The sequence below is a fragment of the Dromiciops gliroides genome, chromosome 6 (assembly GCF_019393635.1).
Source record: "Dromiciops gliroides isolate mDroGli1 chromosome 6, mDroGli1.pri, whole genome shotgun sequence".
Lineage (NCBI taxonomy): Eukaryota > Metazoa > Chordata > Mammalia > Microbiotheria > Microbiotheriidae > Dromiciops > Dromiciops gliroides.
This window is the reverse complement of record NC_057866.1, coordinates 74,122,368-74,140,289: the sequence shown is the minus strand read 5'-3', so window position 1 is coordinate 74,140,289 and position 17,922 is coordinate 74,122,368. Positions and strand designations below refer to the sequence as shown.

General features: G+C 36.9%; 1 protein-coding gene across 1 annotated transcript in view; it reads left to right on the top strand.

Annotated features, from left to right (window-relative positions):
• SLIT2 (slit guidance ligand 2) overlaps positions 1 to 17,922 on the top strand; it is a 412,300-nt gene that overhangs the window by 327,150 nt on the left and 67,228 nt on the right. Inside the window, 4 exon segments of the mRNA XM_043972009.1 lie at positions 963 to 1,126; positions 14,936 to 15,060; positions 15,373 to 15,470; positions 16,916 to 17,055. Of these exon segments, the coding sequence (XP_043827944.1) occupies positions 963 to 1,126; positions 14,936 to 15,060; positions 15,373 to 15,470; positions 16,916 to 17,055 (527 nt within the window).

The following is a 17,922-nucleotide window of genomic DNA, read 5'->3' as shown; positions in this document are numbered from 1 at the left end:
GACAATAGAGGTTTTATAGTCTTGCCCCCCTCGTTCTACAGAGATAAATCATGTTTCAAAAGAGTTAAATAATTTGGCCCTAATCAGACAGATAATCAATGCATAATCCTGTGAATTATGACTAATATTTCCTGTTTCCCAATCCTTTTTTTCACTACACTTAGCTGTCTGTCTTGTATATGGATTTTAATCTCAGCTAAATTATCTGAAAATATCCAAATGCATATTAGTGCTAAGTCTTTAAGTGTCATATACATAGACCTCAAGTAGTTACTACTTGCAAGAGGCAGTGTGGCATAATAGAAAGAGAATTAGCCTTAGAACCAGGAAAACTTGAATTCAAGTTCTGCCTTGACACATACTGGCCATAAGACCTTGGACAAGTCACTTTACCTAATGGTGCCCATGGAAACTCTCTTAAGACTCTGGAGTTGCAAAGAAGGCACCAGCCTAAACCAAAAGGAAGAGCTCCCTAACTTGGGAGTTCCTTATACTAATGAAATAAGAAATTGAGTATTTATCCCCATAAGGACTACATATAAATGTCTCAATTTTCTTCTAAGTTAGACGGCTAGACTTGGAGTTGAGATATGAAAATATATCTCATCTCTGACACTTGATAGTAGGCAAATTCCTTAACCTCTTAGGAGTTAATAGCTCAGTTATTTCTGCCTTTTGATTAAAGAATTTAATTAGCTTCATTGTCTGGGAAATATCAATAACAGTCCTTATACTACCTCCCACAATGTGCTTTGTAAACATTACCCTTATAGAAATGTGAATTATTTCCTTCTCTATTATTGCCTTCATAGAAATGTAGGCTATTATTGAGTGTGGAGTGTCTAAAAACTATGGAGATGTTCTATTAAGTTATCAGTTTGATTGACTTCATGAAATGAAAAAAAAAAAACACAGGCCAATATATTTTGTCTTGTTCTTGTTGTTTTTCTGCTCTTTCTCAGAGCCATTGGTGCAAACCCTCTCTACTGTGACTGCAATATGCAGTGGTTATCAGACTGGGTCAAATCAGAATACAAAGAACCTGGAATTGCTCGATGTACTGGTCCTGGAGAAATGGCAGACAAACTATTGCTCACGACACCATCCAAAAAATTTACCTGCCAAGGTACATTTTGTATTGATTGCCGATCGATTTATAAAAGATTGTCATGCAACAAGATATCACTATTCTTTTGTAAAATATAATTCTTGTAAATTATAATTCTTTGAAAAATAATAATTCTTTGTAAATTCTTTTGTATAACCTGGCAGGCTGATACACTGTGGTTAGTAATTTCTTTCATGCTTAGTGGGCCTCAAAGCCTGGCCTTTTCAATAACCATAGCAACTGTCTTCTGGGATCTCATTTTGTAAGGAGAAAACCTAAGTTATTCAAATGTGATTCATTTTAATTAAAGAAAAGATCCCATTGTTCTTTGGCAACTACTATGATGTCTTTTAAAATTGGGAGGAAGGAGGGGAACCGACAAAATTATTCTGGTTTTCTTTTTAACATAAAACATCTCCTCCCTGACCAAAAAACCTTCTTCATCCATGTGGCCTCTAACAAACTCTTCCTCTTCTACTTTTACCCTTCTACCACTTATGCCCTGATTCTAGAGATTCCAGGGCCCTGTCATTCTCTGATACCAGGTAAGGTAATAAATGGATACTCATGTGTTGAAATTGAACCTTCTGACTTTCCTAATGTAATCCAGACTTTCCATTCTCAGCCTCTTCTCTCCCTTCAGTGTATGGTTTTGTGAATTCTGGGTATTCTTCCATGCTAAGTTGTTTTCATGTTACAGAAGAACCATTAATTGCTTAAAAAAATTCTAATGTTCATGATAACTCTTGGACACTAGAAAAGTTATTCAGTAAATATCGATGAAAAACCTTCTTTTCTACAAAATGCTAGGTTGGCCACTGTAGGGGATAGAAGGAAATGTAAAATACAGTCTCTGCCCTCCAGGGGCTTACAAGTGGTACATGGGGATAATAGGAAGACCAAAGGACATGGATTCTAGAGGCTTGAGTTTGAGGGCCAGCTCTGTTGCTGCTTGGCTGTTTGACCTTCAGCACATAGATCCATCTCTCTGGATTTTGCTTTCTTCCTCTTTAAAGTGAAGGAGTTCTTTGTTCCATGGTCTTAAAGGGTCTTCTAGCCATAAAAATTCTATGAATTAAAAAAAACAGCACAATAGAATTTGGAACTAGAAGGGGCCTTTGAGATCATCTGGATGAAATTCTTCATTTTATAATTAATGGAACAAATGCCTAGAGACTGCTTCAAGGTCACACAGGTAGTAAGTAGGAGAGCTAGCATATGAAATCTGATGCCAAATATGCTGTTAATACTACTCTATGCTTTGAGAAATAAGACACAAATGTCTGAAAAGGTAAATAAGGTAAAAATCAAAAATTATTTCAGGGTAGTAGCATACAATTAATTACTAAATTGATTATTTAATGTTAAATAATTAATGCTAAATTAAAAGCAGTTATTGCTACATACCTTCAATCAATAAATAAGCCGTCAAAAATGTATTTATCAATTACTATATGCTGGGTATTGTGCTAAGTCTGGGGGACACGGAAACAAAAGCAAAACAGTCCCTATCCTTAAAGATCCCACATTCTAATGAGTGAAATAAAATATACCTATGCAGGGTGTGTCCCAGAAGTCTTAGTACAACTTCAAGCCTTAATAGTTTTGAGAAACCCTGCATACAGGTATGCAGAGTATAGACAAAATGAATACAGGGTATTTTGAAAAAAGAGATCAGAAAAGACTTCTTGTAACAAGATTATCGGTGCTTAGCACGGTATCTAGCACACAGTAGGTGCTTAAAGAAATGTTTATTGATTGGTGAGACTTCTGACTTTTCGGGGAAACCAAGAATTCTAAGAAGCCAAGGTGAGGAGGGAGAACAGTCCAGGTGTGGAAGACAACCATGACAAAGGCAGGGAGATGGGAGGCGTAGTGTCCCGTGTGAGCAACAGGACAATAGGTTGATAGCTGAGTACACAGAAAGAAATAATGTATGAGAAGCTTTGAAAGGCAAAGAGGATCCAAATTATGAAAAGCTTTAAATTCTAAGATGGAGTTTACATTTATGGAGATAATAAGAGGATGCTATGGTTTTACTGAATAGGGGAGAGGACATGGTCATATCTATACTTTTGGAAAATCACTTTTTCGGCTATGTGGGAAACAGTAAATATTGGCTTGGAAAGATATTTGAGGCAGAGAGACCAAATAGGAAGTTATTGTAGTAACTCAGGTCAGAGGTGATGACCTTAAAATAGATTGGTAGCTGTTAAGGGGAGGAGACCCATGGAAGAGGAAGGGATGTTGTGGAGATAGGAATGTCAAGATTTGGCAAATGACTGTCTGTAAGGACTGAGTGAGAACGAAAAGTTGAGTTTGACTTTAAGGTTGTGACGTTAGGTGACTAGAAGGATGACTGTGCTCATGAGAGAAAGAGGGAAGTTCCATAGGGGGCTGGCTTAGAAAAATAATGAGTTATCTTTTGTACATGATGTATTTGAGATACCGATAGGGCATCCAGTTTGAAATGTCTGGTACTATTTGGTGACATGAGACTAGAACTAGAAATGGATCACACTTTGGTCTTAGGTAGTTAGGAAAGGCTTTTATCAAAAGCAAAAACAAAGGAGGTGATGTTTGAGCCAGGTGTTGTAGGAAAGGAAGAAAAGCAATTCCAGTGGGTAAAATATCATGAGAAAAAACACTGAGACAGAAAAGCACAAAAAGTATATGAGAGATGAGTGAGGAAATAATCAGGGCTTGAGTGGAAGGCTTCTGTAGGAGAATAAAGATGGGAAAGTCAATTTGAGACCAGATTGTGCCGGACCTTAAATGCCTGATGTACAGTGCCCAGTGTGGAAAGAAAGAAGAATGACCCAAGACAGATCAGTTTAAATTTTATTCTGGTTATCTTCTACATTAGCAAATCATTGGTTTTCATTTGTCTTGTTCCGTCATTTTCCAGTCATGTCCAACTCTGTGATCTCATTTGGGGTTTTCTTGGCAGAGACACTGGAGTACTCTGCCATATCATTCTCCAGTTCATTTAACAGATGAGGAAACTGACACAAACAGGGTTAATACTTGCACCAGGGTCATACAGCTAGTAAATGTCTGAGGCCAGATTTGAACTCAGAAAGATGAGTCTTCCTATCTCCAGGCTCAGCACTCTATCCATTTACACCTCCCAGCTGCCTTCATTTGTCTTGAATGATTACAAATATTAGGTAGCAATCAATCAACAAAGCTACAAAAGAGATCAGTTCAAAGCCTATACTTTTGCTAAAGTGTAAAGCCATGTAGATATTAAAGATGAAAGAAATATAACCTCTTTTGATTTGGCTTTTTATTCTATCCAGATTTCTAATCCCTTAGTGCCTTCTTTAGAGTTATAGAATGTTACAGCTGCAAAGTTCCTTAAAGATCATCTGAGAATCTTAGGATCCAGAGCTGAAAGGGACCTCAGAGGTTACCTATTCCAACTTCCTCATTTTACAGATGAGGAAATGTCTCCAACTAATAACTTCCTCTGCATGTGAGACAAGGGAAATTATTATGCCCTTAGGAACTTCTTTATAGGTCATTTTCTTAGTATTTTTCAAAAACTTTCAAGTAAGTACAGTGAAATCTCATAATTCAGAGTCCACTGACCTAAAAAAAAGGAATAGGACCCAAGTTAATTTTTGTAGCACCTGTGAGAAAGGTTTTTCAAGCAAATGAATGATTGCTAAAAAAAAAAAAAAGTATTTAAGCTACTTTAAAAATACTTTTAGCATCTTCAGACATTTTGAAGAATCATTTACTTATAAACTATTTAGACAAATTACTCTCATCTATGAGCTGAGACATTCTCTGTCTCTCTCTCTCTGTGTCTCTGTCTCTGTCTCTCTCACCCCATTTCTCCCTCCCTCCCCCTGAAATGCTTTTTAGCTGATCTCCAGTCTTTGTCTTTATGTTTGGCTTAGCTGCCAGAACACTGGATTTATATCTTACTCAGGAAGAACTCAATTTGAATACTACCTCACATCTTCACTAGCGATGTGACTGTAGGCAAGTCATTTCAACTCTCTCAACGTCAGTTTCATCTGTCTTACGGAACTGAGAATAGTAGCAGATATTTCTTTCACAGAATTATTGTGAGGATCAAGAATAATAATAACAGATGTAAGGCACTTGGCAAATCTTAAAATGATATAAAAATGTCAGCTGATATTATTATGCGCTTGAAAGTGGCTACTTTCAAGCATATAAAAGCAGTGAATAGACTGCTAGGCTTGGAGTCAGGAAGACTTGAGTTCAAATTTAGTCTCAGATTTTTACAAATTTATGACTTTGTACAAGTCACAACTTCTGTTTGCCTTAGTTTCTTCAGCTATAACAGGAATTAGTAATAGCACCTACCTCCCAGGATTGTTGAGAGGTAATATTTATAAAGTGCTTAGCATAGTAGGTGCTATATACCTGCTAACCATTATTGTTCTTGCTGTTGTTGTTATGTAGGGAAAGGATTTGTCCTTAACCTGAAAAATCAGTACTCATTCATTGCGATTTATTTGTGGATTAAAAAAAAAAAAACAACAACAAACAAAAAAGTAGAAGACCTTTGGGGCCTTGTTTTTTTTCCCACCAATGCTATTTTAAAATAGGATCTTCAGCAGAGAAAAGCAGGGGACCAATGAACAGCATTCTGGTTTGGAAAATGATGTCTAAGAATAGGCTCTGGATTTCTAGACCTCAGCTGAAGATCAAAGAATGATTAAATCATTGCTGGGGTGGAATACACATAGATAAGGCTTATAAAAGAACATCTGCTTAGAAATGTTGAATATAAAAACTCGGGTTTAAACTTAAAATGGAAGGGAGGGGAGAAATTGGCCATATAAGTCTGCCAAGCAGGTATATTCCATTCGAGTGTAAGCTCCTTGATGGCAACGACTCTTTTTGCCCTTCGTTGTAGCCTCAGCATTTAGAGCCTGGCACACAGTAAATCCTTATTAACTGACTTTTGACTGAGGAAACACGGAACCCTGAAATAATAGATTTTAACAATACAGGAAGAAGACAACTAGCAGAGAGTCCTGACAGTTCACAGGAGATGATATCCATAAAACAAAGTGTGGCCTTAAAAGCCATGGCCCCAGATAACACATCTTAAAATCGACAAAATATAAAATAAAGAAAGGGAAAAAGAGATCTTAACACAAGGAAGTAAATTAATCATGCTGAATATCATTGAGACTTGTTGGGATGGGATTCATGACTGTAGAATAGAGTTTTTTGAAGTATATACCTTACTCACAAGGAAAGCAGGAGATAGTGGAGTAGTACTGTATATTTCGGAGATTTACTTATACAAAGAAGTACAGGAAAACATAGCAGGGGAAAACAGTGATGAGCACTTGGGTAAGAATTGATGGGGAAACAAAACATAAGTGATGTGATGGTGGTAGTCAGCTACAAGTTATCTGGCCAAAAGGAGGAAAGAGATAAGTTTGAGAGGCTGGTTATAAACCTGGCTTGGACATGCAGTGTCCAAAGTGATGAAGGCTTTCCATTATTTGGATTTCTCCAGGAACTCTTTCTAAGCAAACAATTGAACAGTTGGCATATTTTTCATTTGCATGAATATTAATTTCATCTTTTTAAAGTAATGAGAAAAACTGTTGTTCCGAACCTCATAGTGATTAATAAAAAGGAAACTGGTTGCTGAATTAGAAATGATGGATTTGGGATGGATTTCTATTTTAGAGTTTATGGTAGAGAAGAGCCAAATGTAGTCTGATGTGCATCCTAGATTTTGGGAGAAAACAATTTTTTAAAAAGTTAAGCAGAAGAATAAGTAAGATTTTATGGCTTAATATTTTATACAGGAAGTCAGAGTTAAAGGCCCTCACTAGCACCTGGGGGGATTAGGAAAAGGATAAAATTCAGCACCAAGGAGGTGATAGTTACACTGTATTTCACCCTTCTCCATCCACTGCATTTAGTTCTAAACATCACATTTTTAGGAAGAAGCTTGACAAACCTGAAAAAGAGAAAATTTGGGAGGGAGTTGGGGAAGATATGATCATTGTCTTCAGCTTTTTGAAAAGTCATCATGTGACCCACTTTTTCTCCTTGACCCATATAGCAAAAGTTGGAGCAGTGAGTGGACATTGCAGAAAAATCTTCTTTAGCTATAGTTTAAAAAGGAAAAAAACAACACCACCTTACTAATAATTAGAGTTAGCTTACAGCATAATAATAGATTCATAGAATGGTAGAGTGAAAAGGTACTCTGGAGAACACAGAGCAAGCTCAACCACTTTATTTTAGAAATGAGAGAACAAGGCCAGGAAATATTCTGACTGGACCAAGGTCATAGAGGTAGTTTAGGGTGCTAAAAGCCCAGCACTTTAACAACCAATTCAGTATTCTTTGCAAAATGGCATGTGGTCTTTCTCCTACTGACTTAACTATTATACTTTTGCCGTATTATTAGAGTCAGCCTTTAGCCAAAAATGGTGAAACCATTGTTTGTGATTTAGTCCTTAAAAGGCCTCTGATTCCTGGAATTTGTGTTAAAAATTCTAAATCACTTGGCATTAAATTTATGACATCATAGTTTTGACTAACAATGACAGGAACTTTAATTCTCAATTCTTTTGCAAGAGACTGGACTATTTAACTCTGCTTTCTCTTATTAACTTTGGATTTTGTAGTGAAAACACAAGTGTGGTTAAATCAGTTGGCTCAAATTTGAAAAAGAACTAAAAACTCATTAGAAATTCTTTAACCTCCCGAGATATTTAGTCCAGTTTAGAAACAATAAGCTGGCAAATGTTTGGTTTCTTAGCCAAAATTTCTAACATTTGAGGCTTATTATCTTTGGTACACAGATTAAACTATGAGACAATCAGGATTTATGCCAAGAGAGTTAGTTTAGAAAAAATAACTAATGAAAATATTTAGGCATATCCATTATTAGTAGCCAAGAGCAACATCTCTGGAAAGCTTAGTCAATTTTTCATTTGGAAAAAAATGTGTAGATATACATACATACATACATACATACATACATATAAATGAGATTAAAATCATATGGAAAATCTGAAACAGATTTTTTAATATAATGAAAAAGTATAGCCTTGTAAAAATCTCTAGTCTTTCCATTGTGATTTTATGTAATGGAAATTTACGGAGTTTTGATTGAAACTTAATTATAATGTCAAAGTTCTTGATAGGCTTATCATCAAAAGTGGTTTTGCAAGTATGTGGAGCTTAAAATCATTGCTTTCAAATGGAAACCTCCTTTTTAAGTAATTATGGTTCAACATAAAATTCTTCCATAGTATTTCCTGAGTTGTCTTTGATATAGCTTTGACTTCTATACAAGGGCAGTGATAAAATATTTTATTATTTGATTCATGTTTCTGAGGGATGCTTGAGTGAGGACAGACTCCAGGTTATAGTTAGAAAATTTTGGCTGGAGCTTTTGGTAATAAATCAAAATGAGATCCTATTCTCTGTGGATGGCAATATTGGTATCAGGTGCATAGCTAGTCATTTGAGTCAAATAAGCAAGCCAGCATATAAGCCTTAATGGTTTTTAAGGTCTGACAGGACTTCCATTAAAGATGAAAAGAAATGGCAAAGACAAATTGTTCATCAAAACTTTGTGCCCTTTGAATTATTAAGCCAAACCCATCCCTGTCTGTGGACAATGGGAGAACTTATGCTGTTATACTTTCTTAATGATACTAAATCAGAGCAGTTGGTAGAGATTGGGTGCTTTCCTTTCAAGAGCAATGGAAACAATCTATGTCTTCCAGTGGAGTTTTCCTTTCTTTTTTGTGTATGTTACCATATGGATATGCTGGTGTATGGTACATTGCTGTTTCAATGTGTCTTGAAATCCATTGCACTCTTATAAGTAATAAGGAAGGTAAATTGCATAAAATTATATCAGTAAGAGAAATCGGAACCCTTTTTATAGCAGCAAGGGTGAGGAAGATGAATTAAATCTACACATTTTTCCAATGTTGGCCACAAAGTTATATCTTATAGCCAGCACACTCAAATCAGAACTGGTAAAACTTAAAATCATAAAGATTATTCACTGTGGACATGCTTAACAAAAGGCTCATTGTACCTAGTTCTACTCACTGTTGGCCTAATCAGAGACTGCTTCTATGCCACTTGTGTGTGTTTTTTGTCCCAGCAGATCAAAATAATTTTATTACTTGAAGGCAAAGAAAGAGAAAGTCAATTGTTTAAAAAAATCCTGAAGAAAATAACAAATATCCTAACATACCTAGAATTTGATTCCCTTCCTTCAGAATGTTTCTCCATTTTACATTTTAATGATGACTTCACCCTATACTTCTGGTCTGGTCCAAGTTTGGACTCTTCCCTTCCCTAGTCTAGTTAAATGATCCTAAGACAACTTCATATTTCATTTCTAGCATTGCCTTCATCAGCATGGCTACTTAGAAGTATTGAGTGTGTATGTACACACACACACACACACACACACACACACACACTGACTCAATGACAGCTTTAATTTGCACTGGATTAAAAACCATTTAATATAGATTATTGGAAAAAAACCACCTTAGATTTCCTTGAGGATTGTCATAGAATGAATGGTGATAGTTTCTTAGCAACAATCTGATGCATGAAACACAGTAGTTTCCCTTGTATGCATTAAGGAGTGGGGAAAAGTAGTAATAATACATGCTTCCAAATCCTTCTTTCTTCTTTAGAGCCTATTTTGCCATGCTGTTTGAATTAAGGAGTGATCGTACTTATTACTCATATTGAAGTAATGTTTATTAAATGTTACTTAAGTGCAAGACAATGAATTAGGTGCTGGGACTACTAAGAAAGATACAGCAGAGGCCTACTCTCAAGGAATTGTTAAATATCTAATATGGGTTTGGAGAAGAAAGACAAATACATAAATAACTGGGGACAAATAACAATGAGAAACACAGATAACTGGAAAAAAAGTACAGAGAGCTTCAGGCAAAATGACACAAGAAATCTGAAGAGGGGAAAATCATTTTTGCCAGGGTAACCCAGGACAGCTTTGGGAAGGAAGTGCCATTTGATAAAGAAAAGGGTAATGTTAATAGACAAATATCAGAGAGACGGCCCATTCCAGTATTTGTGTTGAGGAAGTATATGAGCATAGATATGATGATTAAAGAGAAGAAGAAGACAGATAGTAATTAACAATGATGGGAACACAAAGGGCATAAAAGGGAGTCGTAACAGACAAGGCAGGACAAGCATCCATGTATCTCTCTTCCACTACCCTTAGTCTTACCAATTACTTCCAGATAGTTAATAAAAAATAAGGATGTGTGTATTGCCTGCCCCAAAAGAAATGTTAACCTATTCCCTGGTTGGTTCCTTTGTCATAGAAGCATCTAGAGTTCTAGAATTAAATTCCTTCCTCCAACTTGTTGGATTGTGCCTCACAAAAAGTATTACTAGAGGATTTTCTGATATTTGTCATGGCAAAGGGACCACTAAACATATATTACTCATATGGAGAGAAAAAATTGATTTAGATTTTCAATTATAACTGAGTTTCTGTCCATAAATCCAATGTTTCTGTACACATAAACCTTTTGGAAGTGCAAATAAAAACAGCTTGCAATTAATAATGATGGTCTGAATGACTGCCTTGCTGTAGAATTCTAAACAAAAATAACAGCAATAACATAAGAGCATAGAGTTAAATCATATAAACTTCCTAAGCACTGCTCAATATATGATGAGCTATGGAAACTTCCTTATCACCTATCTTTCTACTATTTCTCCCTTTCTTCCTACTTCCTTCTTTTTATCTTCCGAACCATTAGACATTCCCTGCTACTAGGGAATCTGAGGCCAGTGGATTTCTTGATTCCGGGGGTCTAAGATACAATAGGCCTAAGGCTGACTGTCACACTATGGTAGTCGCTAATATGGTGAGCCCTCAGGGGTCATAAAGTTACCGGGCTAAATCGGGGCAGGTCAGCCAAAGTCAGAAAAATTGGTCTAGGTAAAACTTCAATACCAATCAGCATTAGGATCAGCCCATGAATGTCTAATGTATTTCCAGCCCTGCCAAAATAAGGAGAACCAATCTCGACGGCAACAACAACAAAAAGTATATAGAAATCTTTCTTTGCCATTTATCTGGGGCCTATTAAGTGCAAAGCACCATGCCAGGTATTGAGTAAGATGCAAAGATAAGTGGCACATATCCCTTCCCCTCATGGAGTTTACTGCAATCTAGCAAGGGAAGATATTCTATATATACAATTATGAATGCTACCCAATAATCATGATGTAGAAGAGACCAACATAAGAACATAACAATACAGTAGGGTCTGCATGTTAGTGTGATCTTAGGATGGAAAGTTCATTCCTTAAGACAGCAGCCATACAGGACCTCATTGAGAAAGTTACATTTGAACTGGACATTGAAAGATGGGTAGGATTTCAAAAGACAGATGGGAAGATACAGGGATCTAGAACCAGATAGGTTATATATGAGGTTATAGAAATAAGGTATAGAACCAGATGAAGGGAAGAGTCTGAGCAAAGGGATAGAGGATGTAAAATCATAGATCTTTTAAAGGGATATCAAACATTGCAATTTGAATGGGGCCAAATGCACAAAGAGGGAAGCAGTATGAGATAAGGATAGAAAGGCAGATTTATATCAAGTTTAAAGAGACATCAAATACCAATGCTATTATCCTAAGATATGTATATTATATATATATATTTCCATTTTATTATATATTCATTTAGCTATGAATTGCTGAATTCTAGTGACTTCTTAGTTCTTCAGTTGTTTCAGTCATGTTTGACTCTTTCTGACCCCATTTGGGGCTTTCTTGGCAAAGATACTAGAGTGGTTTGCCATTTCCATCTCCAGCTCATTTTTACAGATGAGGAAACTGAGGCAAACAGCAAGTGTCAGAGACCAGATTTGAACTCACGAAGATGAGTCTTCTTGACTTCAAGTTCAGTACTCTGTCCACTGTGCCACCTAGCTACTGACTTCTTAGAGGGAACATTATTAATAAAATTAGTGGTGCATTATTGCATGACAAGCAGGACAATTTTATATACCATAGAATTTTTTTTTAGCTATAATATATCCTGTGTAAAGAATTAATTGTTATTTGAGGTTTTTATGACCTCATCTTTGGCTAGAATAAAAAAAAAACTCAACACGCACACTGGCTTCTGGGGCTCCACAAACGGCATGGTGCTCCACCCACTGGTTGTAGCCCTTGCCATGGTGCAGGCACCTCATGTCATCACCACTCACCAACGCCTACATGGGCCTGGCAAAATTATAATGATTGGAAGTCTGGTGAGGGCAGTCATGTGAATGTCAGAGCGGCCAGCCAATTGGCTGGGGGCTGTGTGTGGTCAGACTGGGGTCTGCTGGGAAGGAGGGAGGAGATTCACCATTCTGGCTTGAAGCTGGAAGGCAACAGGACGCTGCTGTGTGTTCTCAGCTAATTCCTGGGCGGTGCTGTTGTTCAGGTTATATAATTTATCTTTCCCCATTTTATTTCCTTTCCCTTGATCCTACTGATCCTGTTGGTGTTTTTTTAAGTTCGTTCTTGTTAAATAAATCTTGCTCTGTTTTGAGGAAGGCGGCTGGTCTCCTTCCTTGCTTCAATATTGTGGCGAGCCGCTGAGCTAACACTCCCCAATTAAAAATTGGTCCCTACACCTGCTAGGGAGAAGAGGCTGTAAGACATCTCTACAGTTAGCCCATGCTTTTCTATTTTTGCAGGTTGTAGAAGCACCTCTTACCATAAAGTCCTACTCTAAACCCAGTCTGGCCTGAGAGGTACCCCTTGAAGGTTCTTGTCGAAGGCAGTGCCAGTCCTGTACAAGTTCTGGTGCTGCTACCAACAGGGAAAGACTTCAAGTAGGGAACAAGTGAGTGGTTGCCTTCTCTGCTCCAAGAAGCCTAACTCACTTTGGAGAGGCTCCACATTCAAGGATCAGGCCACCAGGTGATAATGTTTCTGACCACAGGAATACGCAGTGGCTATGAAGGAACAGGGGACGGCTATCTACTTCAGTGAAGAGAGTACCCACTCCAGTGAGATTTCACACACATACAAACACACAATTAAATGAAGATACTTATCTATAAATATATTATCAACTTATTAATTATCTATAAATATATTATCAACTTAAATATATTAATAATTTAATTAAATGTATGTATTTCTCTCTGTGTATATATATGTATATATATATGTATATATGCTCTTAAAAAGAGAAAGAAAACACATATCCTTGAAATATTTAAAAGTGCCCCCTAAAAGATCAGATAGAAATAGCTTTGCTTTGCAAAGAAGGAAATAGAAAAACCTCATCTGTTACTTGTATGTTTCAATTCTAAGAACTTAAGTATATAAAAGCCCTTTGGATAATCTTACTTGTCACCTGTTTGAAGGCAGGCAGGCAGACAAAGTAAAACAGGTTACAGCTTCATAGTTTTGCCCTTTACTACCCTCGCAACACTAAGCATTGAGACTGTCCATGTTTCCTATGCAGAGATGATTCTGCTTATTTGCTCTCACAATTAGCGTGTGCTGCAAGTTGTTTTCCCAATGGAGGCAATGAATTTGCACTTATTCATCCAATCTCCAGCCCTTCCTCCAGCCCCTTATGCAGGCCCCCTCGGGACCAATGGCATATACTTCCAAGACAGCTGGCCAGGGTTAAGGGTGCAGTCTGTGGTCATGGAACACAGCCACAAAAGCAAACTGGCTCTTAAGGGGATTGAACCTGTGACCTTGACCCCATTAGCACCAGGCATCAACCAAGGAAACTAACAATGCTGATTCCTACTTTGACATCAAAACTCCCTACAGTTGTTCCCATAAGGAAGCTACCCAACAGAATAGTTATTTCCTTTGTTATTTTCCTCCCTCCATCCTCTACTCCTAGGGCCCCATGTTACAAATAATGAAAATAGCAGGAAAAAAGACCTCATATATATTTCTTTATTAGAGTTACCTCTTTCTGGGAGAAAGAGGATTAACCAGGAACTAGGAAACTGGAGTTCTTGTCTTTATTTCATCACTAGCCAGCCATGTGAACTTGGGTAATCACTTTAGCTCTCTATACCTTCATTTCTGCATCTCACAGGATTATTAAAAATATAGGGCAGAAAATGGTGCACCAAATCTGGGTTCAGAGACCCACGTTTGAATCCATGTTCTTCTATTTACTACTTTAGTGACCTTGAGCAAATAATTTCACTTCTCTATGCCTCGATTTTCTCCTCTGTAAAATGATAGGGTGGGATTAGAGGATTTCTGAGGTCTCCTCAAGATCTAAATCTACCAACCTGTAATAAAACTGATAGATTCAAGAGCCCTTTAAAAAAAAGTCCTATGAAAATAGAAAGCATGATGACTTGTTTGTGACTGTTTTATCTATTTACAATAGAGTGTTATCCCCACAAGGCAATGATTTCTATGATATTATGCAAGGAATCATCTTATTAACACAGTTTAATGATGATAAAATAATTTCTTAGGTTATAGCACAAAGAAAAGCTCCAAGTCCATCTCAAGACTTCACTAATATATACAATAAAAGTAATTCACTGGTTCTTTAAAGAATGGTAGAGGGGCAGCAAGGTGGCGCAGTGAATAAAACACCATGCCTGGATTCAGGAGGACCTGAGTTCAAATCCAGGTTATATATGACACTTACTAGCTGTGTGACCCTGGGCAAGTCACTTAACCCTCACTGCCCCACAAAAAATAAAATAAAACAAAGAATGGTGTAAATTCATAGCAATAAATGAAGGTCTTCTTAATATAGCTTCTGATGATGCCAAACTATTTTTAGGTCCTGTGGATATTAACATACTTGCTAAATGTAATCCATGCTTATCAAATCCATGTAAAAATGATGGCACCTGTAACAATGATCCTGTAGACTTCTATCGATGCACTTGCCCATATGGTTTCAAGGTAAGTGGAGGAGAAGCCTCAGGAAAAAAAAGTCTAAATCGTGTGTGTGTGTGTGTGTGTGTGTGTGTGTGTGTGTGTGTGTGTGTGTGTGTGTGTGTGTGTGAGAGAGAGAGAGAGAGAGAGAGAGAGAGAGAGAGAGAGAGAGAGAGAGAGAGAGAGAGATCAAGTATTGTGTATGAGTATGTATGTGACAGAAAGATAGACGGGAGAGGGCACTGGAAATTTTTTTTTTTTCCCTGTTTGCATCTTTGTAACTCGAGCACTATTTTGTTGATACTCAATTTTTGCGTTTTTTGATTGTTTGGTTTTTAGGGCCAGGATTGTGATGTTCCAATTCACTCCTGCATCAGTAACCCGTGCAAACATGGTGGAACTTGTCACTTAAAAGAAGGAGAAAAAGACGGATTCTGGTAGGCTGATATCATGTGTAAACAACCTTCTAAACCTGAAACACTGGAAGAGGAAAAACTAATCAAAAATTGCTTTTACTTTCACATCCCAGATATTAACAGGGAGAGAACCTTGCGAATCTTTTGATAAGCATAGTGTCATTGCGGCCTCTCTTGTTGGCATTGGAATTTTAAGAAGCTACAATGTCCTCAGAAATCTCAGTGTGCTTTTTAAAATGAGAATTACAAAATAACAACACGTTATGATTAGTCAAGGCAGATCAGGGAACACCATAGTATTGGTTCCATTATGCTAATTAATAGCTGGCTAGCCCCCTGCTGAAAGTCTCATATTCAGCTGTTGTTTTGTGTATTGCTTTAACAGACAGCATGTAAATGATAAGATGTAAATCCCACTGAAACAGAAAATTAATGATTCATTTCCAAGCTACTATGCCAGTAGATAAACATGCTGTGAGCATTTTTAATCTGGAGTTATTTAATCATACAGTACAATTACTCCAGATGTACTTCATGAATTATGAAATACAGTTCTTTATTAAAGGACTCTAATAATTTCACATAAGAATGCTAATCTACTGCTCAAGCTTGTTAGAAATGCCACTCTTAAAAGAAACATTCTTCATTCCTGCAATTCATTAAGAAATTATCCCTATATTTTCTATCTAGACTGTACCCAAAGATTATTTGGCTACTTAATCAGAATTGAATTGTAAACATTTTATACTACTTCAAAGTTGTATTGTAATTAGAACTTGGAGGTGTGCAGTTTGTCAGCCCATGAAAAACAAACATTTTCTATCTCCCACCCACCCACCCCCAGGTCAAGGGCATCAAAGAGAGGGTAATAGGTTTCTTCTTAAAATCCAAACCAGGGGGCAGTTAGTGGATAAAGTACTGGCCTTGGATTCAGGAAGACCTGAGTTCAAATCCAGCCTTAGACACTTGACACTTAACTAGCTGTGTGACCCTGGGCAAGTCACTTAACTCTCATTGCCTTGCAAAACAAAAAAACAAACAAACAAACAAAAAAACCCAAACCAGCTGTTCATCAGTCATGATCGACCTTACAACAGAATCACAAATTATGCTACAAGAGCCCAACTAGGTATTTGAAAACATCTGGGACATTATAATATACTTTGCTTGTGCTTCTGACTTGCAAATATACCCACACTTTTGACTTTCAAGGACATGAAACCATTTGCCATCATTAAAAACAAGCATGATTTTTCCTTCTCCAAAGATGCTTTTTAGTTTCTGTTTTTTCAGAGCATTATTTTAAATTGGTACTTGCAGCATGTCATCTAAAGTCATTTAAAACTGAAATTTCTCCACATTTAAAGGCTCTGTAATTGGTGAATCTGTAATTTTCAGTATGTGAACTCTGAATGTTCAGAAATATAGAAGAAAATGTTTGTTCTTCACTCCTTTCTGGTTTGCAGGTGTACTTGTGCCGATGGATTTGAAGGAGAAAATTGCGAAGTGAATGTTGATGACTGTGAAGACAATGACTGTGAAAATAATTCCACCTGTGTTGATGGAATTAACAACTACACATGCCTTTGCCCACCTGAGTACACAGGTAGGATGTCCTTACACTGACTAACAGTGCTACAGGAACAAACCAGGGTGTCTGTTTAAAGCCTCAGTGTGTGATGAATAAAGTGTACTGTGGGGGTTGGGGAAAAACAACTAGTTATTTTCAGAAATCTAAACAAATGCAAATTAAGAATTGGCTTATGGTTTGGGGCCAAGCACAAGAGGACCAGGAAAAATGAATAAGAAACTGTCCATGAGCATCGAGATGTGCCACTGTGCCCATATGAGCTGTACAGATCTTTGATTCCCACAGATGAACAGTGTGAGCAAACAAAGAAGTCCCCCAGTGCAGAGCAGTCTACTTGTAAACATAAAACAAAGGAGAGTTTTGTTAATTTAATCAAAACATAGTGACATTCAAAGACGCTACACATATCTATACATGTTTCTTCACTTCTGCGTTTGCTACCATAGTAGCTTCATAAAGTATTATCTGATGGTCCCAATAAGAGGGGGAAATGTCACCAAAATAGCAAAGGAAGCACTACTTTCCCTAAGACTCTCCATACTGCTCAACACCTTTCTCTTATGAATTTTTATTGGGGATGCCCATACTCTCTTGTCCTGGAAAAAACTAGTTTGCCATCAAATAAGGATCAAGTTCATGTTAGCATTAAATATTTAAAGATTATTTGTTTAGTAATTAACATGAATAGTTATTTCCCTTCCCCAAAATGAGCATTACATTTTAATAACCTTATTACTTAATAACTAATCCACTATGTAGAGACATTGATATTTATAAGCAAAGGTTACACATATTTTTTAAATAAAAAAATGTGGAAAATAGTACTTTTCCAAAAAAAAAATTTGAAAAATTTTGACTTTATTACATACATGATTCCCCAGG